This window comes from Carettochelys insculpta, chromosome 1, assembly GCF_033958435.1.
Source record: "Carettochelys insculpta isolate YL-2023 chromosome 1, ASM3395843v1, whole genome shotgun sequence".
NCBI lineage: Eukaryota > Metazoa > Chordata > Testudines > Carettochelyidae > Carettochelys > Carettochelys insculpta.
In genome coordinates this window covers 351,498,444-351,522,038 of record NC_134137.1, presented here as the reverse complement: position 1 = coordinate 351,522,038, position 23,595 = coordinate 351,498,444, and the positions used below count along the sequence as shown (strand labels likewise).

The 23,595-nt window shown below is 39.4% G+C and overlaps 1 protein-coding gene across 2 annotated transcripts in view; it reads right to left on the bottom strand.

Moving 5' to 3' along the window:
* The window catches only part of LRRK2 (leucine rich repeat kinase 2), a 120,247-nt gene that overhangs the window by 56,758 nt on the left and 39,894 nt on the right, over window positions 1-23,595 (bottom strand). For both annotated transcript variants that reach the window (XM_075016297.1, XM_075016306.1), the window contains 12 exons: window positions 21,226-21,350; window positions 18,272-18,405; window positions 15,656-15,800; window positions 15,398-15,537; window positions 13,030-13,158; window positions 12,768-12,938; window positions 11,565-11,823; window positions 11,122-11,310; window positions 8,915-9,033; window positions 7,526-7,595; window positions 6,754-6,974; window positions 2,743-2,993 (listed from right to left, as the gene is read on the bottom strand). In XM_075016297.1, the coding sequence (XP_074872398.1) occupies window positions 2,743-2,993; window positions 6,754-6,974; window positions 7,526-7,595; window positions 8,915-9,033; window positions 11,122-11,310; window positions 11,565-11,823; window positions 12,768-12,938; window positions 13,030-13,158; window positions 15,398-15,537; window positions 15,656-15,800; window positions 18,272-18,405; window positions 21,226-21,350 (1,953 nt within the window). The remainder of the gene's footprint in view (window positions 1-2,742; window positions 2,994-6,753; window positions 6,975-7,525; window positions 7,596-8,914; window positions 9,034-11,121; window positions 11,311-11,564; window positions 11,824-12,767; window positions 12,939-13,029; window positions 13,159-15,397; window positions 15,538-15,655; window positions 15,801-18,271; window positions 18,406-21,225; window positions 21,351-23,595) is intronic.

The window sequence follows — 23,595 nt, the reverse complement described above, 5'->3', positions numbered from 1 at the left end:
GATTCATCACTCTGAATCTTAAGCTGGAGAGTTGTTTGTCCAGCTGGCTGGAAGAAGAGAGCATTTCTTGATGGCGTGAAGGGAGGAGAGGAAGGTGTAAAAGAGTTGGAAAAGGAGCCAGCCTGGTGTCTGACACATCACCTCAGGAATGAGGGTCTTTAAAAGGTCAGTCTGCCAAGACCCTCCCTCCTGATTCATGGAGCAGGGTTGGCAGCCCCCACCTTCTCTCCCCATTTTGGTGGTAAATATAACAAGGCTAGATCTATACTAGGGTAACAAGTCGATTCCAATATGCAATTCTAGCAACGCCATTAGTGTAGCTAGAATCAATGTATCAGAATCTACTTTCTTACCTAGTGTAGTCTAGGTCTCTTCAGGCTCACGCCAATCTTCCTTACTCCACACAACAGCGCAGAGTACAGGGTTCCATGACCGAGCCCAGAGAGGTCGATTTTGCTGCACCTCAAAACATGCGGCCAAATCGAACTCCAGAAGATCAAACTTCCCGTGGTCAATCATCTGGTACGTATAGATTAGCCTCAAATTAATGGCTATATCTGCTGTGGGCATTAATCTAGCTGCCCCATTGAGAGGAGCTGGAAAAATTTTTTTCCCTTTCCACCACATTTGCCATGGTGAAGTTGGGGTTTTTTGCCTTCCTCATAGGAGGTTCAGGTGTGCCCTGTTCATGCATAACATGCTGGGCCATATCTTGCAACTCATTATTTAAGTGCATAGCAGATGGTCCAGGTGCAGGTACTCCAATAAAAAAAAAAAAGACAAAGGAACCAGCAAATATTTTGAATAAAGGATTTAAGGAGAGGCAAACAAGTGAAATGGAAGCAGGTGGGGGCTCCTATGAATGGTATGGTGTGAAGCCAACTCCCCGACACTATAGTCCACCTTACTCCTCCTAGGAAGGGTTCGGATTGGTTAGGTTCTGACACTTAATTTGCCGGAGAAATCTGGGTGGAAAAGGGAGGGAGCTAGTAAGGTACTCAGGGAAGGGTCACCTGCACCGTACACATTATCTGCCAGGTAGTCCCACACAACTAAAAAGAAAGTTGTGGACTGGTTAAACCCATATCAAATGTCTCCCCTCCATCTTTTGGCATAGACAGACAACAATGTATCATGTTACAATGCATGTCTGCTAGAAGAATGAACAACAGAAACAAAGAGAAAGTTAAAGGATTTTCTGTGTGAAATATAAGCTAAGATTTTAGAGATATTTGGAAATGAGAGGAATAGCAAAAACCTCTCCACAATGATAGCATTTGAAGCATCAACTCAGCTAAGTTAAAAATAATAAAAATGAAGAAAAGCATGGAATGGAAACCCAATTCTATACATCCTTGCTTTTATAAATTTAATTCAAGACATTCAAGTTATTTATTTATGCATTTATTTGCCATCTTTTCTTCTTGAAGAGAAAAAAAAGTAAATTTTCATTTAAATTAAAAGAAATTATTGGAAATGTATGAAAATTCAGTAAATGACAGACAATATCAATAATACTGCTTCCTCCAAACATGATCATGGCATTATCTGAATTATTTCAAATCAGAAACAAGCCTTAAAAAAGTATTTTCTGTGAAAACTAGTCACACTCTTAAGTAAAATGTGGCGACTCACACATCAAATGATGCATTGTTGACACTCTTACATATAGACAGAGTTATTTGATTATATCTCTGTAAGTACATAACTAAAACAACACAGAAGATTTGGCTGATGTACAGTGAAACATGCAGGCAAAATGATTACTATAACATCTTCAACAAATTCCTTACACTAGTTCCAGCATACTACCAAATCTCCCAGATCTGGCTAACTCATAACAGCCGTGTCTACACGTGCACGCTACTTCGAAGTAGCGGCACTAACTTTGAAATAGCGCCCGTCACAGCTACATGCGCCGGGCGCTATTTCAAAGTTAACTTCGACGTTAGGCGGCGAGACGTCGAAGTCGCTAACCCCATGAGGGGATAGGAATAGCGCCCTACTTTGACGTTCAAAGTCGAAGTAGGGACCATGTAGTCGTTGCGTGTCCCGCAACTTTGAAATAGCGGGGTCCGCCATGGCGACCATCAGCTGAGGGGTTGAGAGACGCTCTCTCTCCAGCCCCTGCGGGGCTCTATGGTCACCGTGTGCAGCAGCCCTTAGCCCAGGGCTTCTGGCTGCTGCTGCTGCAGATGGGGATCCATGCTGCAGGCACAGGGTCTGCAACCAGTTGTCAGCTCTGTGTATCTTGTGTTGTTTAGTGCAACTGTGTCTGGGAGGGGCCCTTTAAGGGAGCGGCTTGCTGTTGAGTCCGCCCTGTGACCCTGTCTGCAGCTGTGCCTGGCACCCTTATTTCGATGTGTGCTACTTTGGCATGTAGACGTTCCCTCGCAGCGCCTATTTCAATGTGGTGCCGCACAACGTCGAAGTTGAACATCGACGTTGCCAGCCCTGGAAGACGTGTAGACGTTACTCATCGAAATAGCCTATTTCGATGTTGCTAAATAAGCTATTTCGATGTAGGCTTCACGTGTAGACGTAGCCAACAAGGTATCTAGAAATGCTAGTGTGCAACAATGGAACCATATAATCATTTACAAAGTTTTAAAAGTCACTATAAACAAATTTTTGATCAGAAAATAATTTAAATTACTTGACACTGATTATTCTGGATGAAATAAACTCAGGATTTCCTGCCATTTTTTCAACAGTAATCAAATAAACTGGCACTATTCTTACCCTTCCAGTATTAGTTGTTCCAGGTTTTCTGCAACATCCGCAAGAAATTCAGGAATGCATGACAGTTGATTGTATGATAGATTAAGCTGCTTTAGTGTTGGGCATTTGGTATGTGGATCCAAAGATAAGGAAGGGCCAATGTCATTCCGAGACATATCGAGATTTGCAATATAATTCATTTTCAGTAAATAAGTAGGAAAGGATGTAAACCGGTTACTGTGCAAATCCAAATAAGCCAAACATTTCAGAGTCTGAAAGAAAATGAGGATTTCTTTTTAAAAATTACAAACATAAATATAATTAATCTAATTTTTAAATTAAATTAATATTTTAGGCAATTATTTCATATTTATTTTATTTATCCTAACAAGTAAAATACGATAAAATGGTAATTGTCATAATGTATTACAAATTATTATTTCAGGAAATAAAGATAATGTGTAAGCATGCTGTAACAAAACTAACTCATACAATTACGTAAAGCCTTTAGCATACAAGTAGCATATGCAGAGTTCTATGAATTTTCATTTTCATAATGCAATCATGTAGCTATCTGTATCATATACTTCCCAATCTGACTCTCCGGAGCAAGTATTTGACAAACACTCCCTGAGCATGTCTGCACAACAAAGAGTAGGTCTACACACCAGAGTTATCTCAAAATAGCAGCCATTATTTCAAAATAACTACACTAGTGTCTATGCAATGCAACTGATATTTTGAAATAATTTTGAAACAGCAGTTGCCTTACTTTGAAATTGGTAAATCTCATTCTATGAGCAACAGTGCTGATTTTGAAATAGGGGCTGTTAAAGCAGGGTATAGGGCCTATTTCAAAATAAACAGTGTGTCCAATGACTCTATTTTGAAATAGGCTGTATGGCTAGGGCTACACTCAGCTTTAGTGCTGGCAGCTTGATGCAAATAAGCAGCCTCAAAATGCAAATGGTTACTCATTTGCATATTCACGCAGCTAATTTGCATATTCACAGCAGAAAACAAGCAGCGTAGATATTGTTCTGCCAGCAAACACCCCCTTTGTTGGCAGCCCCTTATCCCCAATTTTTTCCAGGAATAAGGGGCTGCCGACAAAGGCGGATTTTGCTGGCAGAACCACTTCTACACTGCTTGTTTTCCCCATCACGTTAAACAAACATCCATTTTTCCAGACAGGGGTAAGGCTTGCCTTTATAAGAGATGTGCTTTTTATAAAGGAGGAGTAGTAAACCTGTCCTAACCAACAGGTTTTTGAAAACAGGATGAAAAAGCACTGGATCTTTGAGAGTTTGGTTCTGGATTTAGGCCTACTGGCAAAGAAGAATATGTTTAAGTAGACAGGGTGCTACACTGAAACTTGAATGAATCAGTAATGGCTCAGGACAGCTAAAAGACAGTGGATGTTTGACAGCCCCAAAAACTGTGACCACCCAGTGAGACTCACCACCTGCCCCTATGATCAGCATACTAGGCTTTGATAAACTTTGGCCTTGGATATGGATTTAGACCTCCTGGAAAAGAGGATCCTAAGTAGACACAGGTGCTACGTAAACTCGAATGAATCGTCAGTAATGACTCAGGGCAGCTAAAAGACAGCAGACTTTTGACAGCCCCAAAAATCATGACTGCACAGGGAGACCTTTTGATTATCTTTGCACCTGAATCTGGATTTAGGCCTTCTTCCAGACAAGACCCTTAGGGGAAGAATATGTTTAAGTGGACACCGTTGCTACACTGAAACTCGAATGAATCACTGAAACAGTTATGGCTCTGGGTGGCTACAAGATCCCCGAACAAAGTCAGCCCCTTCGGCCTCTGGATAAAGCCCACACAAAAAATTTGGTCTGAGAGGACAGCTATGCTAGTGGAAAAGTATTTTCTTCTATTGACTTAAAGTTGTGTCCGCACTTTATGCTTAAACGAAGCACACAAAATCTTTTACAGAGTAAAAGGCAGTATGCCACACACTTATTGAGAATACAACAGTAGCATATGCTTTTTAGTCATTCACACACACGTACACCATACACACACAGTCCCACCACATGATGTTATAGTTACCAATTCAGAGCGTGGATCAATCTAGTGGCCAGCTAGATTGATCACAGAGGGGGAAGCAGGGCCTTGTCGGTTGTCATCTGATGCTCTCTTGGAGTTGGTGGCAAGATGAACCCAAAATCCCATGGCAAAGCACCCTGCTTTTATAACCTTTCTCTCTGTTGAAGTCTATGGATTCTGCTGTATCAGTCTGTAACTGGTGTGTTATCTTTTTGATATCATTCCCAAAACACCTCCGAAAGGCTCATCCTGTAATCAATTGTCTTTAGGGATGCCTGCTCCAAGCTTCAGAGTCGTCAATCTGCCAATCTGATCACTTGTACTGATGGCTCTTCTGACATCGTTAAGTCTGTCTTCACCCAAGCTTCGCCCCTCCTTTCTTGGCCATTTGGCTCTGAGGATAACCTTTGCACTCTTTATCTCGACACAGACACACCACTTGCACACGTAAACACAATTTTTACAAAGACTTCTGAAGAAAAGCACCGTGCCACAGTATTTCATATTGGACAAAGCAAAAGTCATTGTAAATCAAAGAATTAAGACTTCAGCCTCCAACATTCCTCTGATCTCATTAACATATACACAATACCAATACTCTCTCTCTTTACTTAGTAAACTCACTAAACTTTAAATCAAAGAGGCATATGTTCAATTAAAGAACTTAATAAATAAAATATTAAATGTATTAATGTTACCTTACATTGCTAGTTTATTAAACCTAAAATACAAATATAAAGAGAATAAAACTTTCAACTCCAACATGCCGAGGGAGACATCCCCCATGTGGCTAAAAGACTCCCAGCTACAGCCAGCCCCTGAAAATCATGACCCTCATTGGTCACAAGCTGCCTGGCACCTTGCACAGCACATCCTTTTATTGCTTTGAGGGTCAAGCTACATGATGTAGCTGGGCACGGGAAAGTTCCAGACAGCGTGGCACCTCCGGAGGCAGGGGAAAGGAGGAGATGTGGAGGTCAGGACAAAATGTAAGCGGCTGAAAAGAAGTTTCTCATCCAAGCACGACCCCCACCCACAGCTTAGCTGCCATGTGATGTGGGCGAGGGAAAGTTCCAGAACGCATGGCGACTCTTGAAGAGGGAAGGGAGGGATGTGGGTTGGTAGGACAATATGTAAACGGCTGGAAAAAAAAGTTTCTCATCCTATCAGACAAGCACGACCCCAACTCACAGCCTAGCTGACACAAGGTGTGGGGGTAGGGAGGAAACGGCTGGCAGTAGGCAGTGCAGGAAAAAAAAGGCGGCTAGCAGGGGTACACACAGAACCACAGACCCCACGGCCACGCTACTAGCAAACAAAAAGAGAGAAGATTTTTCAGCCTCTTATGACACTACAACCACGGGCTTCCAGGTGACAAACTGCAACTGTCTTTCTGTTGCCTAATTCCTCTGCACCTGAGAGCAGTGGAGATGGAAGAGGCCAAAGCGGAGAACTGTGGGGCACATACGGGACATGTCTCGAGGTTAATGAATTTGATTTAAAGACATGCCCACATCTTCCCTACCCTTCATTAGGAATTTTAAATTTGAACTAACTGCTACACCCATCAAGTTACTAAGATATTAGGATTTTGATAGTATGTCAATTTTAGTGCTCCATAAATCGAGCTAATGGAATTTACAGTGAGGACAGGCACTTGGAAAAATCAGGCAAACTGACTTAAAATCAATATTATCTCGTAGTGTAGATGCAGCCTGTGTGTGTAGCAGCCTTATTTCGAAATAAACTTTTCCAGAATAGCTTATTTTGGAGTAAGGCTGCTGTGTACACATACCCTAACAGGCTAAAGGCACATTCAATTATTTCATTAAAATTATGCAAATGCAAATTAGGCACGTGAATATACATATGTAGGCACAATGATGACAACCTGATCTTCGATCTTAAAAAGAATGGATAATTTTTTTGCATTACATATTACATAAAATGACATACTTCACACAGTTGTTCTGGAATGCTCATAAGTGCATTTTGATACAGCTCCAGTTTCTCAAGATGTTCCAAGTGACCAGCTAAGCAGCAGTTCTGACTGATGACATCTATATTCTCCAGCTCATTTGATGAGAGATCTAGTGACTTAATATGTTCTTTTTCTGAGATTAGTGAAGACAAACTGTCTGATCGTCTTAAACGTGACTGGAGTTTTGGAGTCTCTTCTATTAAAACAAAAGCATAAGCATTCATCTTCACAAGTAAAACACACAACAATTAAACAACATGATCTCTTTTATCTTTCAATTACAGTTCACAGAACTTGAGGTCTAACTCTGTACCCAAGGCAATGGCTGCTTAGTTATTAGCTTAAAGGGAGCCAAGGAAGATTTCTTTTGAGAAGCTGTAATTCAAATTCTCCTACATCTCTATGGGTAGTACAGGGATATTTGCATCCTGCGTAATACAAATGGCTCTAGAAATGGTTCTTAGATCATGAAGTGCATCATAATCTTACACAAATTGTTTGTAAAGATTAAAAGAATATTCCTTTACTGTATAAGCAATATTTGTACTGTTTCATTCAAGTATTAGGAGTAAATTTTCTAAATATATTTTTGGAAAACTTAGTCCTAGTTTTTCAGACTTAAATGTAATAGTACCAATGTTGCTTACACAGTTCATTACACTTGAAACCTTCAACTGATTACTGATTACAATTATCAATAAAGTGTTAGAAAACTCAAGACATTATGTATATCTACATCATACTTACTTTGAGTGTCATCTGAAGATAATAATTTTCTTCTTTGCTTCACTAATGTTTCATAATCTGAACCAGGTCCCTGGTAAATCCAAAAGAGAACAAAAAACTTTTATAAATATTTGTATATCTCTAAAAATGTATGAACACACTTAACTTTTTTCTCTACAGCACCTGCAAGTCATTCATACACCGAGTTCAAAAGGTGAAATTTTTAAACTTAAAATCTAACAAAAGTAGTTTACCTGCTATTTTTAAAGATCTGCTGATACAAAACAAGAGTAAGTTTCAAATATAATGAAATTTATATGCTATTCTTCTTTGGCAACATAAAAATGACTGTTTAAAAACCATTAGCACAACAGACCTGAAGTTTAGCCCTTATTAGGTTAGAATGGCTTATTTGTACTTTTTGCCGTAGGCAGTTCATAAACATTTGCTCATGAACATTTTAAAAAAATGCTATTTATGGCAGCACTCTCTTTATATAGGAGCACAGGCATCACACAGCTGTAGAATACTTTATGATAGTAGGGGGCAATCTGTGGCCCCTGAGTGGCTCATTGCGGTTCTATGTGTGGCCCACAAGACATTTTGTTTACCTCTCTGCCCATGTGCAGAGCTCTCAGATTTTTTAATGTTTTTTCTTCCAGTATTACTAAAATAACATGCACACAAAGAGCACATGAAGTGAGGCGTGTGCAGACTGCAAACAACATTGACTGTCAGAGCTGTGCACTCCTACTGTATCCAATCAAAGTGCTGTTATGATTCAGTTGGCATATGCTGCAAATTCTAGGCACACAATGCAGTTAGCAAAACTACCCCTATGCTAGGAAACTGTCTTGGTTACAACAATCTCGTAGTTTACAACAATCTCGTAGCTCACTGAGGTAAAGGAGGACCACTCATGTGGCTGACTTACTAGCCATGGCTGCCCTTCACTGTGTCATAAGGCACTAAATGGTGTACTGGTGACAACCTGTCATTTCTGATTCTTTATCATTACAGGTTGAACCTCTCTAGTCTGGCACTCTAGCATCCAGCAATATCTGCATAATCTGGCATGATTTTAGTTAGCTGGATGATTGTTTATCATAAGTGTGGTCAAGTTTCCCTTGGCCCCATAAAGTTCATTTATAGTCACCATTCCTGGCTCTCCCTGTACTGTGATGTTATTTAGCTCTAATTTATCCTTCAATGTCTTCCAAGAGCCCAGTAAACAGTGGAAGTGTTGGTAATGCTGTTTGACTATATTGACCTCTCATGGTTCAGCAAACTCTTGTTCAACCTGGTCAGGCTCCAAGGGTGCCAGACTAGAGAAATTCAGCATGTAATAGTTTACCACCAGGCAACCCACAATGGATTTAGTGACATAATGAATAAAATTTCTTATCTTACCAGAGAACTGGAATGCCTTTGCAAAGTAGGAGAATATCTTTGCATGGGTGTATCTTTGTACAGATCAGTAACTGCAATGGAGATGGATTTCTTTTTCATCTTAAATGAGCCTTCACTCCCTATTACAAACGACATAGGACAACAGAAAATTCAACAAAATAACATACGAATCAACAAAGAGTAGTGTAGTATTTCCAGCATGTTAACAATAGCAGGAGTTGACTGGCTGGGTTAACTTTCAGTAGACACAAAATGTTAACATACTCTACATTAGACTTTATGTACTGTACTAATTTAACACATTCCAGAATGAACATAAAAACGGCTACACTGGGTTACACCAAAGGTCCATCTAGCCCAATAGCCCGTCTTCTGACAGAGGCCAATGTATGATGCTCCAGAGGGAGTGAACAAAACAGGTAATCACCAAAGCAATCCCTCTCTTATCATCATTTCCAACCTCTGACAAACAGAGGCTAGGGACACTATTCCTACATATCCTGTCTCTCATTCATTGATGGACCTAATCTCCATGAATTTATCTAGTTCTTTTTGAACCCCATTAAAAGTCTTGTTTTCACAACCTCCTCTAGCAAGGGGTTCCATAGGCCTATGATGTACTGTGTAAACAAAACTTGCTTTTGTTAGCTTTAAACTTGCTATCCATTAATTTCATTAGGTGACCCCTAGTTCTTTTGTTATGGGAACAAGTAAATACCTTTTCCTTTCTCACGTTTTCCACACCACTCATGATTTTATATACATCTATCACATCCCCCCTTCATCTCCTCTTTTCTAAGATGAGAAGTCCCAGGCTTCTTAATCTTTCTTCATGTGGCACCCATTCCAACCCCCATAATCATTTTGTTGCCCTTCTCTGAACCTTTGCTAGTGCCGAGATATATTTTCTGAGATGAGGCGACCACATCTGTATGCAATATTTAAGATATGAATGCACCATGGATTTATATGGAGGCAATAAGATAATCTCTGTCTAATTTTCAAACCTTTTTTAATAATTCCCAGCATTCTGTTTGCTTTTTTGACTGCTGCAGCACATTGTGTGGATGTTTTCAGAGAACTATTCACAATGACTCCAAGATCTCTCTCAAGTGCTAATAGCTAAGTTAGTCCCCATCATTTTGTATGTACAGCTAGGATTCCCTTTTCCAATGTGCATTACCTTACATCTATCAACATTAAAATGCATTTGCCATTTTGTTGCCCAATCACTTAGTTTTGTGAGATATTTCTGCAACTGTTCAGTCTGCTTGTCCTTAACTATCTTGAGCAGCTTAGTATCATTTGCAAATTTTTCCACCTCACCGTGTTTATCATTTTTTCCAGATAATTTATAAATAGGTGGAATAGGACTGGTCTCAGTACAGACCCCTGGGGGACACCTAGTTCCCTCTCTCCCTTCTGAAAACTTACCATTTATTTCTACCCTTTGTTTCCTTTCTTTTAATCAGTTTTCAATCCACGAAAGGACCTTCCCTCTTATCCCACGACAACTTATTTTACTTAAGAGTCTTTGGTGAGGGACCTTATCAAAGGCTTTCTGGAAATCTAAGTACACTATATCCACTGTATCCCCCTGGTGCACATGCTTATTGACTGTTTCAAAGAATTCTAATAGATTAGTAAAGTAAGATTTCCCTTTACAGAAACTATATTGACTTTTCCTGAACAAATTATGTTTGTCTGCCTGCCTGACAATTTTATTCTTTACTGTAGTTTCAGCTAATTTGCCCAGTACCGACATCAGACTTATTGGTCTGTAATTACCAGGATCACTTTTAGAGCCCTTTTTAAATATTGGCATCACATTAGCTATCTTCCAGTGAATAGGTGCAGAAGCTAATTTAAATTACAAAACACAATTAACAGTTCAGCGATTTCACATTTAAGTTCTTTCAGAACTCTTGGGCGAATGACATCTGGTCACCTAAAATTTAAGAACTTTCGTTTTGTGTTTTGAAAACACATACATCCAGCCCACCACTGTTTTCCACATTCACCATGACAAAGGCTTATATAAAAATTTCCTACAGTTATATATAAGAAGACTTCTACCTTAAAACATTATTAATTTTTTCCATATGGTCCCAATTGTTTCCAGAATGCTTCAAATTGAATTTTCTTCCCAAACTCTAGACCTGTTCTAGGATTGTTAAAAGGAGGTCAAATTGCTAGAGTATACATACCTTCACTATCAAAATCATCACTCAGGCGAAAAACACTGTCTACTAATGTCTCAGGTACAAATATCCAATCACCACCTTTATCCACTGCATCTTCAGAGAAAGTTACATCAGAACTTGATTTTGATCTCTCTTCTGAAAAACTCTTCATTTGATACCTGAGCACCATTCTTGCCAATGCAGAACCTGCATCTAAGATATGTAAGAAACCAATAAAGTAACATGTTATTCAGTAAATACATAAGGAATAAAATTGTTTATAAAAGACTTAATTTTTTTATTTTTAAAGTAAAGGGGCCATTTCAGAACAACAGGCCTATGTTGATTTGCACCATCTCTGAAACAGACTCTCCTAACACTGTGCTTCAATTTTACAACTCTGAAGGTTTGCACATCATTAAGAAAGTCTACCACACTTTAATATAACAAATTGTAAGAACACTTACTTGTTCGCTTTCTTATAGGAGTAATTTTATTTGGGAACAAAGGGATGAGCCAGGAAGGTTCAATTCTCCCCATACAAAACCCGCCAAGACATATACTGTTGTTGGCTACATCCAGGCTAAGCTTCCTTAAGAGCAAGCTAATGATTTGGCTATCTCCTTTCTTTATGCTGACTGCTAAAGCACTCCGAACATCCTGCTCTCGAGCACCACTATTTAATAGCAGTTCCACCAGCGTAGGATTGCTTCCTTTCTCACAAACCTATTACAGAAGAAGCAAATAAAATATACATGTAAAACAGCAGCTTTAATTTTAACAAGAGTTGTTTCACCTGTCATTTCTCCATATGGTCAATGTAATGTCCCACCATGAACTGTACCACAGAGTTTCCTAAACATCACGGCTGTAATTTTCAAAACTGCATAAGGGAGTGGACCTGACCAACTGATCAAGGCCCCTAGTGGGCTTCAGCCTACTCTTGTAATGCAAGCCTCCAAAACACACATATTTTGGCATGAGTACACACAAGTGGCTGGTTAGTTCAATGAAAATGACAGATAATTTGTGATTTGCTTGCTGCAATCTGAAGTTAATGTTGTGATGCTTCTTGGGATACCCAGGATTCAGAGTCATCTTTTTATCCTCCTGCCTCTGGAAGACTCAGGGTATGTCTACACAGCAGCCTTACTCTGAAATAACATTTTTTTGAAATAACACTGCTACACACACAAATGCATTTCAAAATAGTACTTAGCTATTTCGTACAGTGTCTACACAGAGTCTATTTTGAAATAGAGCCATCGGATGCACTATGGCTTACTTCGAAATAGGAGCTATTCCTGGTAGGATGAGGTTCACCAATTTTGAAATAAGCCAACTGTTGTGTTGTGTAGATGCTAGAATAGTTATTTTGAAATAATTTTGCTGTGTAGACCTATCCTTGCTGTGCTTTATCACGTAGCCTCCCAAACTATCTCTTCTGGGCTACGCCAGCTGTTACTTTGGCTTCCAGGTTAACACTTGGTGTATCCCATTCACCAAGCACCTATGAAATCTTCCCCTGCAGGGTGCTCAGAACACTGGAGAATTAGGTTTAGGAATAGCTAATCTCACTTATGCAGGTACACACATGCACAGACAGATTAAAATAATCAAAAATGACATTGTTCATGCCAGTACAATGACATACTTTATTAGGAACCAACCTGATAGATTAAAGAGCTTGTCTTTGTCTTCTTATTAACATCAGCTCCCAGTAAGAGTAAACATTCAGCCATAATGCTATTGTATTCAGCACATGCTTTCTCCAGCATCACGTTTTTTAACTCATCACTGTTGGCTATTTTAGCGAAGCATTTAAAGCACAAGCTTTGAAACTAAATGGGAAGACAAATGATTGAAATACAGGCAGCAAACTTTAGAACATTTTAGAATATGTGGATGTGGAGTGACAGAAAGAGAGGATACCTGCTGGTCTCTTTGTTCAGTGAAACACATAGACATCTGATAAAAAATGACTGTTTCAAATGATTCATAAATCAGCAGCTTTGCAAAGCAAGGTGACAAGTCAAGGATTGTCAAGATCATATGAAATCCCTGAAAATATAACATATTAATGTGATCAATAACAAATGTACATTTAAAAATATCAACTTTTACAAAGATGGAAGTCAGATACCACGTTACAGAGTTAACAAAAATTATATTAGTAAATTATTTATATTCTTTTGGCATCTTTTGATTTGGTTTTTAGACATGCAATCACACTATAAGATGGATGAGAACAGACCAGAAGGTCTAAACATCTAACTTTATTCAGTATTAGTGTATTTCTACACTGTAGTGAGAGGTCTCATTAAGGCACGCATAAGCATATCCAGAGCAGCAATGATCAAGCTAGCATTCTAATAACAGCAGTGAAACTGTGGTGGTGCCAGGTAACTGCAGAGATTAGCTGCCTGAGAATGTACCCTGGGTCCTGGATGGGCTTGTACTTGGGTCAGCTTGCCCATGCTGCTGCATGTGCTTCATTGCTGTCTGTAGTGAGCTAGTCAATCAAAGCTAGCTTGGGCATGCCCACATGTGCTGTGAACACATCTCCCTACTGCACTGTACGTATATACCAGTCCATTAACAGGTCCACGGTTATAAATTAAATTCGAGAGAGAGAGAGAGAACATTCAGACCCAGCATTTAACTGAAACACCACTTTTTCTGAAAACCTTAACTTCCACATTGCCCCAGTAAGTGGAAACATTCATCTCACATGGGGCTGGAAGGGGAGAAAATGACAGAAGGCAGAATAGTGAGTGACCCAAGACGTGTGCTTTCCTCTTACTCCCTGACAGCGACAGGAAAGCAAAGAGCAAGCAGCACCCTAGTATGAGTCTTTGGGGGGTGAAGTGTTCAGCCCCCCCGCTCTCCTTAAATGTTGCCCCTCCAAACCCCAGCCCTGCACTGCTCCAGAGCCCCCAGTCCCTTGCCCTGAGCCCCTCCTTACACCCCCAATCCAGATTCCTGCATCCCTCCTCAAAACCCGTCCCCTGCTCTGACTCCTTCACCACCACAACCCTCCCCGTCCTGAACTCCCCACAGTCCCTTGCCCTGAGACCCTCACAGTCTACCCCACACTTAAATTCCTGTACAGATACTGCCATATTACAACCCCCCCCTTACAATTTCTTGCTCTGCCCCTATGGGTGGGGTATGATACAACAGTACCTATAAGAAATTTAAGCTACTTTTTTTCACCCCCGCTCCTGTCAGACACTGACATATTCACACCATGCAGCCCACATATCTACTCCATAATGTTTTGTTTGAAAAACTGGTTTTCTAAAATACTGGAGTTAAATCTAGAAATGAAAGAGAAAAACCCAGCAACTCTAAGGTAACAAATTGGGCCCACTGACTAGAAATGGATAAACTTAGTGACATACAGGAGCTTTTGTTCAACACTCAGGTGTAACTAAATACTATTTAAATAATTTCTCTCCCGAGGCATTATTTTTTTCATTTTCCTGTTGCCATAGTGGCCACCAAATTAAACCTGAAAGGGAAAAGCCAGACACTTGTGAAAGAAGCCAGGTACATGATATTTTCAGCTTGAGCTGAAACAGAAACAGTGGGACACTCAGAAGAAAGTGACCTCACATGATGGCTTTGCTCTATTGGAAAAATAAAGGATGACAAGCAGAAAAAGCCTCAGATATATATGAGCCAGATCAAAGCCAAAGACCTCAATACCTGACAAAATAAGAGTACCATGTTCACCACACTCAGAACAGCATGTAAAACTCATATGCTCAATAAACTTTCCCACAATAACCTTCTGAAGTACAACAGCACCCACGGTCTTGCATATTTTTTTTTTAAAAACCTCATTAATAACTTTCAAGTTTTGCTACTGACAGGGCCGGAAGATACATATTTTTGGGTTTGGCTTTTTTGTAAAAGGTACTCAGCTACAACTGTGATGAGTACCTTATAAACTGATGGTAAAATGACTGAGATGGTTATCATGGGATTTCTATTCCAGTTTTACAGATCATGTAGGTTCAGGTACACATCTGTACTTATGGGGACATATACTGAGCTGAACCCATGCCTTCTTAGACATCCATCTCTACGGGAATCTCACCAGTTCAATTTAATTTTAAGCGTTCACTTACTCAACTTTATAGGATTATTGTAGTGATTTAGGAGCCCTATCAGAGACCATGATCCCATTGTGCAAGGTGACATATTTCAAATGTACGTATTAACTGTTTTGAAGAATAAACCTATTCCTATTTTCTTTCTTTCATTCTCATCTTTACACTCAAATATCACATACATGTATCTGTATTTCAACAGCATCCTTAAATCGTCGTAAAGTAGAAACCAGAACCGTTGCCAGCACATGCATAGTTGCAATACACAAACTCTTTCTTGTAATCAATAACTCCAGAAGACTCAAACCTAAGGACTGTATTTCTAGAAAAAAAAGGGATAATAATATTAAGAGACAGATTTAGTATATTTCTAATATAATGTAAAGATAAATATGAATGGTGTGATAGCCTATGTAAGTCACAAAACATATTCTATATACCTCGATTATCTGGATACATCTGTAGTGTGTGAAGTACAGTGTCTGTAGTTCCTTGTTGGGATAACATTTGTAGTGCACCAGAACACACTGCTACAGAAGAAAGTATTTTTAATCCACATTTCTGAATGCCAGGATTTCCAATAAACTATAAAAGAAATTAGTACAGAATAAAGTCAGATATTTTTCTGTGCTATTCAATGTGATAAGGACAGTTGCTTGTGGGGATTTCTTCCTCACAAAGTATAAAACTGTTGCTGACATGAGAGCAATCATTAACATAAGAATGGTCATAATGGATCAGACCAAAAGATCCATCCATCCCAGTATCCTGTCTTCTGATAGTGGCCAATATCAGCTGCCAGAGGGAATTAATAGAACAGGTAATCATCAAGTGATCCATCCCCTCTTGCCCACTCACAGCTTCTGTCTAATGGAGGCAAGGGACACCATTTTTGTCCAGCCTGGCTAATGGCACCTCAGTGGCTCCTACCATGAGAGTGGTGGGTGGGGAGGAAGAGAGCAAACAAAAAGGCACTGCTAATAGCCACTGATGGAGGTATTCCCATGAACTTCTTGAGCTCTTTTCTGAACTCTGTTGTAGTCTCTGACTTCTCAAAATCCTCTGGCAAGTTATGCAGGCTGGCTGTGCGTTATGTAAAGAAATACTTCATTTTGTTTGTTTAAACCTGCTACCTATTAATTTCATTTGGTGATCCCCAGTTCTGGTATTATGGGAAGGAGTAAATAACTCTTCTTTATTCACTTCTTCCACCCCAGCCATGATTTTATATACCTCTATCACATCCCAACTTAGTGATCTCTTTTCCAAGCTGAAAAGGCCCAGTCTTATTAATCTCGCCACATATGGCAGCCATTCCATACCCGTAATCATTTTTGTTGCCCTTTTCTGAACTTTTTCCAATGTCAACATATCTTTTCTGGGCTGAGGTGACCACGTCTGCACACAAATTACAATTAAATTGAACAAATATGATGTCCTGTGTTTCAGCTTTTATAACTTTTCACACTATTCATCATTCAGGCTGAAGTCTTCCATGCTTAGTCTTGATGATTATTTTTGTGAATGTTAATGCAAAAACTGACCAGCTGTTTTGAGTATAAGGAGAGCAAAAATAAAATAAAACAAAAAACACCTCATTGTCAAAAAAATAAAAATTAACAATCAAAAACAAGCCTCTGTGAAACACAAGGCATGTGGCTCAGAAACATGCAAGGCTGTTAAAAATGTTTTCCCTTCTAGCACCATCTGGGCTCTATGACATGAAAGAAGATATGCCTGAGGAGCTAAACCTACCAGGCACATCAGCCTTCAAAAATATCTCAACTTTTTTGAGTTACGCAATACATGTTTGGGAAGAATGGTCAAAAATAGCCTGTTTCCTTTTATTTACTTTTTTAACCTGAAGACAAAGTGCCAGCCAGTTGCTCTGCTGCAGGGATTCTCAACATATGGGTCATGATCCCCAAGCAAGTTACATTTTCTCTCTTTATCCTTTTCTTATCCTTTCACTGAAAAAAGCTATACTTCTAGCCCTCATGGTGTGTTGCTAGCCTAAGCTCAAACTGATGCAGTGAAGTCTGCCTGAATTTGCAATAGTTCCAAGATTGTATTTCTCAGCTAGTGGGTTGTAATCCTCCACCGAGGTCACAAAATGCATTAATGGGAAATCACAAGGTGTTGAAAAATTAATTAGTTTTTAAAAAGTCCCACTCTCTGCATGCTTTACCCTTTGAAGTCAAGTATTCTCATTCAGTTCCTCGAAATACAGTTAAATAAATGATATAGTTTTATCATTGTTACCACTGATACATTGTTTACTATGAGTAAATATAAGGGATAATGAACACTTTTACTTCCTCTAAGGAGTTGCTAACCCAAAAATGTTAAGAAATACTGCTCTCTGAGATGCGTGAACTGCTTATTTCATCTCCATCACGGACCTGTGGATTCCATACAATATGGGACTGGGCATTGATCCAAAGTGTCATAGAATTCAGCATTTTTGTCCAAGAACTGCTATTTTGCTGCAGCCAGTGGCCCAACATTTTGTTTTCTCTTTCTCTATTCTGTTGGGACCTGCTTGCAGATGCCTCTTGATCTCCACGTTTCTTCTCAGGAAGCTGCAATCATTGAGCTCTTCCCAATGGCTACAGGGTCAAGCAGTTCTGTCTGATATGGCATAGGTTGAGAAACACTTTTGTATTGGAATCCAAGAAAGCCATATTCATTATTGACAGGTTTTAGATCAATCATATTAAGAGACCAATTGAAGATTTTGTGCATATTAAATTCTAGCTTATGCAGGACATTCATTGTATGTAAAGCAGTCTTTAGCATGTAAAATATCTACATAAACAATTGCAAATGAACTGAATATCTCAAAAATTAAATGCTCGAATAAATACCTGCTGGAATTGCTACATCAAACATGAGCATCTGTCATACTCCAGAAAAAAAAAATTAAGCAGATGGTATCAGAGGTCATCTAAGGTAAAGTTTACCAAATCAGCAGGAAAATTTCATGCCAAAGTTATACACTAATTGCAACTGTAAAACACCAAGCAAATTTATTAGGACAAATATTTTAACCATACCCTGTTCAAAGCATCAAGCACTAGCATGTGAGTCCCCTCCAACAAACACTGGTTTTTAATTACTTTTAAGGTAAGCACCAAGTCAGGATCATCCATTACTCCAGTAGAACAGTTCTGCTGTTCTTTCATGGTACCTGAAACACACAGGAAAACATTTCCTCAGAGAAACATATTTTTTAGAACAACAGGGCAATCAAACTGATGCAAAGCTATTTACAAATAACTCATGAGATCTGTGATGGCATGTACCCCCCACACTGACCTGGACAGGGTGATTTATGTCCAACTAATGTACAAGCTGCACCTGAAGGAGACCCATGGAGTAGGAGTTGATTAAATGAGAATTGTGGGGGTACCTGTATAAAACCTAGAAGCTTAGATGCAGAATAGGGGAGGTAGGTTTCAGGCTAGAAATCTAGAGTTATTCACTGGGAGGGAGGGAAGCATGGTTTAACAAGCCCAGAAAAAGTCAAGAGCCAGAAAGTAGGTAAGGCTCAGGGGAAAGAGAAAAGATGTCAAACAAGAGGGCCTCTGAGCTGTCAGAGCTGGACCCTAGAGCAGAGAAGAGCCTGCGTCTCATAACAGCTGCTGATGAAGTGGCACTGGTGAGGCAGTGAACAGGAAAATTGCCTGAACCAATTTGTCAAGAGGGAATTTGATTCCTGGAAAAGGGGAGACATGTACGGTGATCCGTCTGGCTGAATCGTAAACAGGAGGCTGTGGTTCTTGGAATAAAAGGGGCCTGAAAGGGAAAAGGATGACAGGAGAGACACCATCAGAGACGGGTGCAAAAATTAGCCAAAGCTAATTTCCAGAGTGGACTGAGGAGGTGCCACCTTTAGTCCGTGTACTCCATGATAGACTAATTCTGCTTTCCCCACTGTTTTCACAATCCTGTGACTGGAGCTAAGAAGAGTCTACTGTATTAGAACTTAATTGTCACAGTTTGTTCCTTATTGGCTGTGTCTACACTACCTCCCTACTTTGAAGGGAGGATGGTAAGTAGGGTGTTGGGAGTTTATTAATGAAGTGCTGCAGTGCATATGCAGCACTTCAGTAAGGAAATTCCACTCCTGCGGCAACTTCGAAGTGTTAAACTCAGAGGTGCTCGCTCGCATCTAGTCACGGCTCACCCGCCAGTACTTCGAAGTGCCTGGGGTACTTCGAAGTCCCTTTACTCCTTTTAAGGGGGAATTTGTTTTTTTTTATTTCAGTTAAAAAAAATCTAGCAATAAATTAAATACTTAATGTAGCTCTGTGTTTCTTAGTGCCCATACTACTTGGAAGGCAAACACTTAAAAGGAATTTTGGAACTCTAGACCTCTTTTGGCACCAGATTAGAAGCAAGATTATATTCACAGATAACGTCAATGAAAATTGTGCACACATAGAATATGGTCCTATTAATTTAATATTTTTTGTAGTAATCAGCACTCAAGGTGAAGTAGCACTACAGAAAGTACATATATATCATACAAAAAGGTTCTTTACAACTCAGGAATGTACTGATTCTTTTTTTCTATAAAACACTAAGGTTGTGGCCACACTAGCCCCATCCTCTCAGAAGGGGCATGGTAATGAGGGATTTCGGAAGCTGCTAATGAGGCACTGCCATGCATATGCAGCATCTCAGCATAATGGCAGCTGTGCACACTTTGAAAGTGCCACTTTCAAAACACACGCTGCCCATGTAGCTGGGGGCCTTTCGAAAGCATCCCAATTTTGAAAGCACCATCTTCCCAAAACCAAATGGGAAGAAGGGGCTATCATGGCAGCACCTCATTAGCCTCTGCCAAAATCCCTCATTACCACGCCCCTTCCGAAAGGAGGGGGCTAGTGTGGCCATAGCTTAACTTTTTCATGAGTAAATCTTCAAATATCAACTACAATAACATGCAAAGGAAAAAAAATACATGTGTTTTTTGAATTCATTATGATGGACAAAGACCCCCCAAAAACAGCAAAAAAGGAGAAATTTTCCTGCTTATTTTAGATGAATATCAAATCTTGTGACTGGAGAAATAATGTTATATTGCAAGGGACAAGAAGAGCCTGAAAGCTGAATTTGTCAGAGAAACCTACGTTTTACTCAAACCGTTTAAAACTATTTTTGTCAATATTCATTTAACTGAAACTCCTAACAAGAAACTGCAAGAAATGCTCTCTTCAGAAGATTCAGTCCCCTCACCTATTCAGTTAAGATTGATAGAGCTCCCATTCTAGATCTTTAGTTGTCTAATAAGGGTGACAGCAAAAACAGAGAAGACAAGACTTAATATAATTCATTTAAAAAGATTCTAACGTAAAAAACCAAAAATCTTTTTTAACCTTGTCCAAGCCTTCCACTTCTACACATTAAAGAATGAAAGGCACAAACATTTCCCCTACCTTCAGATTGCTTCTTAGGTGTTTCTTTGAAAAGCATTTCCTAAGTCATTTAGTTTGGCCTCACAACTCTTTGCTGTGGATAATATGTTTCTAATCTTGAAGTCACTGCTCCCACTGCTTGGTATCCAAGACAGTTACTGTTCTAAAGACACTGAACTGAAGCAATACCTCTAGCTCTTATGCTCAATTTGAAATACATTTTGTTATTTTTTTTAAATCACCAGCGTGACATACGATAATTAAGGTATAAAGTCATGGCAGTGGATCCATGGCAATAGTATCCAGGTAAGCATCAAAAGACCAAATTCAGCACTTATGAAGTTAATAGAATTTCAGCAGTGATAAATTTGCCACAAGTAGTTCAAAGTCTGCCAAGCTTTCTTCCACCTTTAGTAATATTTCTGCCCATTTCAATCATAAAATTTATGATTATATATTTACAGATCTTCAAGTAAAAATTACTCATACAAATGGGATGGATGATAAAATATTTTATGAAAGATCAGAAAACATTTATATTCTCCCATTTGATGTATAATACCAACTATTTTCCTTAGATGACTTACCAGGGATCATAAAATGTAAAAGGACTCTAAATGCCTCTAGCTGTACAGATGGCACCTTTTGATGTTTCCTCATGGCCTTGACAACTGCTGATGCAACTGCTATCACTATATCCAGATGGAGAAAACTAAGAGAAAATAATTTATAGAATTAATAAAAATAATGCATTTCTAAATTGTAAGTTTATTTTGATAAACAACAGCATGAGAGTCTGCATGCTATAATCTTCTTGTTTTAATGCACAAACAAATTGAGCTATTGCAATTTATTTAATTTCTATAATATCAAATATAACTGTCTCCATCCTGGAACATTAAGATACTAGTCTGCACTCCATAGAAAGCAACACACACACCATGTTACTGTGAAGTGTACATTTCACATGTACTACTTTACTCTCTGGTCTAGAAGAAAGAAAGGGTATGTGACCTCACTCACTCCTTTTCGCTCCATAACTTCCATATTGTTCATGAACTAATATAAGTTTGCAGAAATGAACAGAAACTTTGTCATATTAGGTTTTGATCAATCATAACTGTATTTATTACAGGAAATAACAACAGGTAACCCTACCTCCATTTACTGGCATTCCAAAATGGGTAGTAACAAAACCTCTATTTTAGTTGTTATGGGCATTTTCCTGTAATGCTTTCTTGTGATTTTAAAAGTACTAAAATAGCATTTAAACACACAGTCTCCTTGCTTTCTGGTACACCACATTACAGGAATGGGAGGCTTATCATTTTTGAGTCAGTCAAATATCCAAGTATGGCCACCATGATGGATAGGGACCTGATTGCTGGTACCAAGGTTGATCAAACTAGGACGACTGTGGATTTTGCGGGGGTGGGGTAATAAGTCTGATGGTCATAGTGAAATGAAACCCCGTATGGAAGGTGAGAAGAGCAGTGTGAACTCATGTTCTTTTGCTCACTTTCTGACTCTGAAGACAAGAAGGGCAGTGCGTAGCAGGAAGACCTTGCAAGACCAGAGCTCTAGGTGAACTTGGTATCAGGACCCCAGTACTAAGTAGGAGTTTGAGTCTTCGCTCTCTCTTTCCTAGATCTGGGCTTCAGTTATTGACACAAGCCACACTTTGTGGAATGTGCTTCTCTTCCAGGCAGCAAGTGTATTGCAAGTATCCGTCAGACAGTACAACAGATTCTTTGCAACTAAGACACTTTTTGAAACCCAGAAAGCTGGGCATATCCTTGTCTACAGGATTTCCTCTTCCCCCTCCCACCAGCACTGGCAGGAAACAAGCCCTTTCCTTTCCCTTTCAGCATGGCCAAATAAAATACAAACAAAGTGACAAAGATAAAGCATTCTGGGAAGCTAAAGATGAGCAATTCTTAAAGAGTTCGAGTAGATCTACACAGCAAAGTTATTTTGAAGTAAGAACTGTTACTCTGAAATAACTATACGCCTATACAACACAACCACTATTTCAAAATAGTGGCTGGCTTATTTCGAAATAGGTAAACATCTTACTGGAAGGAATGGAACCAATTTTGAAATAGCTAGTTCGACATAGGTGCTGTTAAGACAGGGAATAATGACTATTTTGAAATGAGCCATAGTGCACCCAGTGGCCCTATTTTAAAAGAGGCACCATGGCCACATCTACACTGCCCCTCCCTTCAGAAAGGGACATGCCAAACGCAGCCAACTGAAAATGCAAATGAGGCACTGGTTTGCATATTCAGTATCTCCTTCGCATAATGATGGCCACTCACCCTTCTGGAAGTGCTGTTTTCAAAATGCAAAACAACTATGTAGACAGGGTTCCTTTGAAAGGAATTCTCCCTTTCGAAAGCACCATTCTTCCTGAAAAAAATTAGGAAGAAGGGTGCTTTCGAAAGACAGGTGGGGGGGCTTTCTTTTGAAGGAATCCCATCTACATGGCTATTTGCATTTCAAAAACAGTATTTCCGGAACAACAACTGGCATCGTTATGCAAATGAGACACTGAATATGCAAATCAGCATTCATTTGTATTTTCAATCGGCCACTTTTGCATGCCCCTTTTGAAAGGGAGGGGCACTGTAGACGCAGCCTATGTGTGTAGATGCTGTATTTCAAAATAACTAAGTGCTACTTCAAAATGCATTTGTATGCGTAGCTGTATTATTTCGAAATAACACTGCTGTGTAGGTGTACCTTTAATGATCCAAAAATGGACAGCCGTAAGTTCATCTCTAGCCAGCAGCAATTGAGAAGGAACTGAGGAGAGTTCAGCAGTCCATGCCTGCTAGTCTCATGACAATCAAGAAGCTGTGGAAGCATGGGCTGAACTCGCACTGCTACCAAACTTCTCTGATTGTCAGTGAAGGGATATAGACATGCCTAAAGTGGAGCACCATAGGGACACT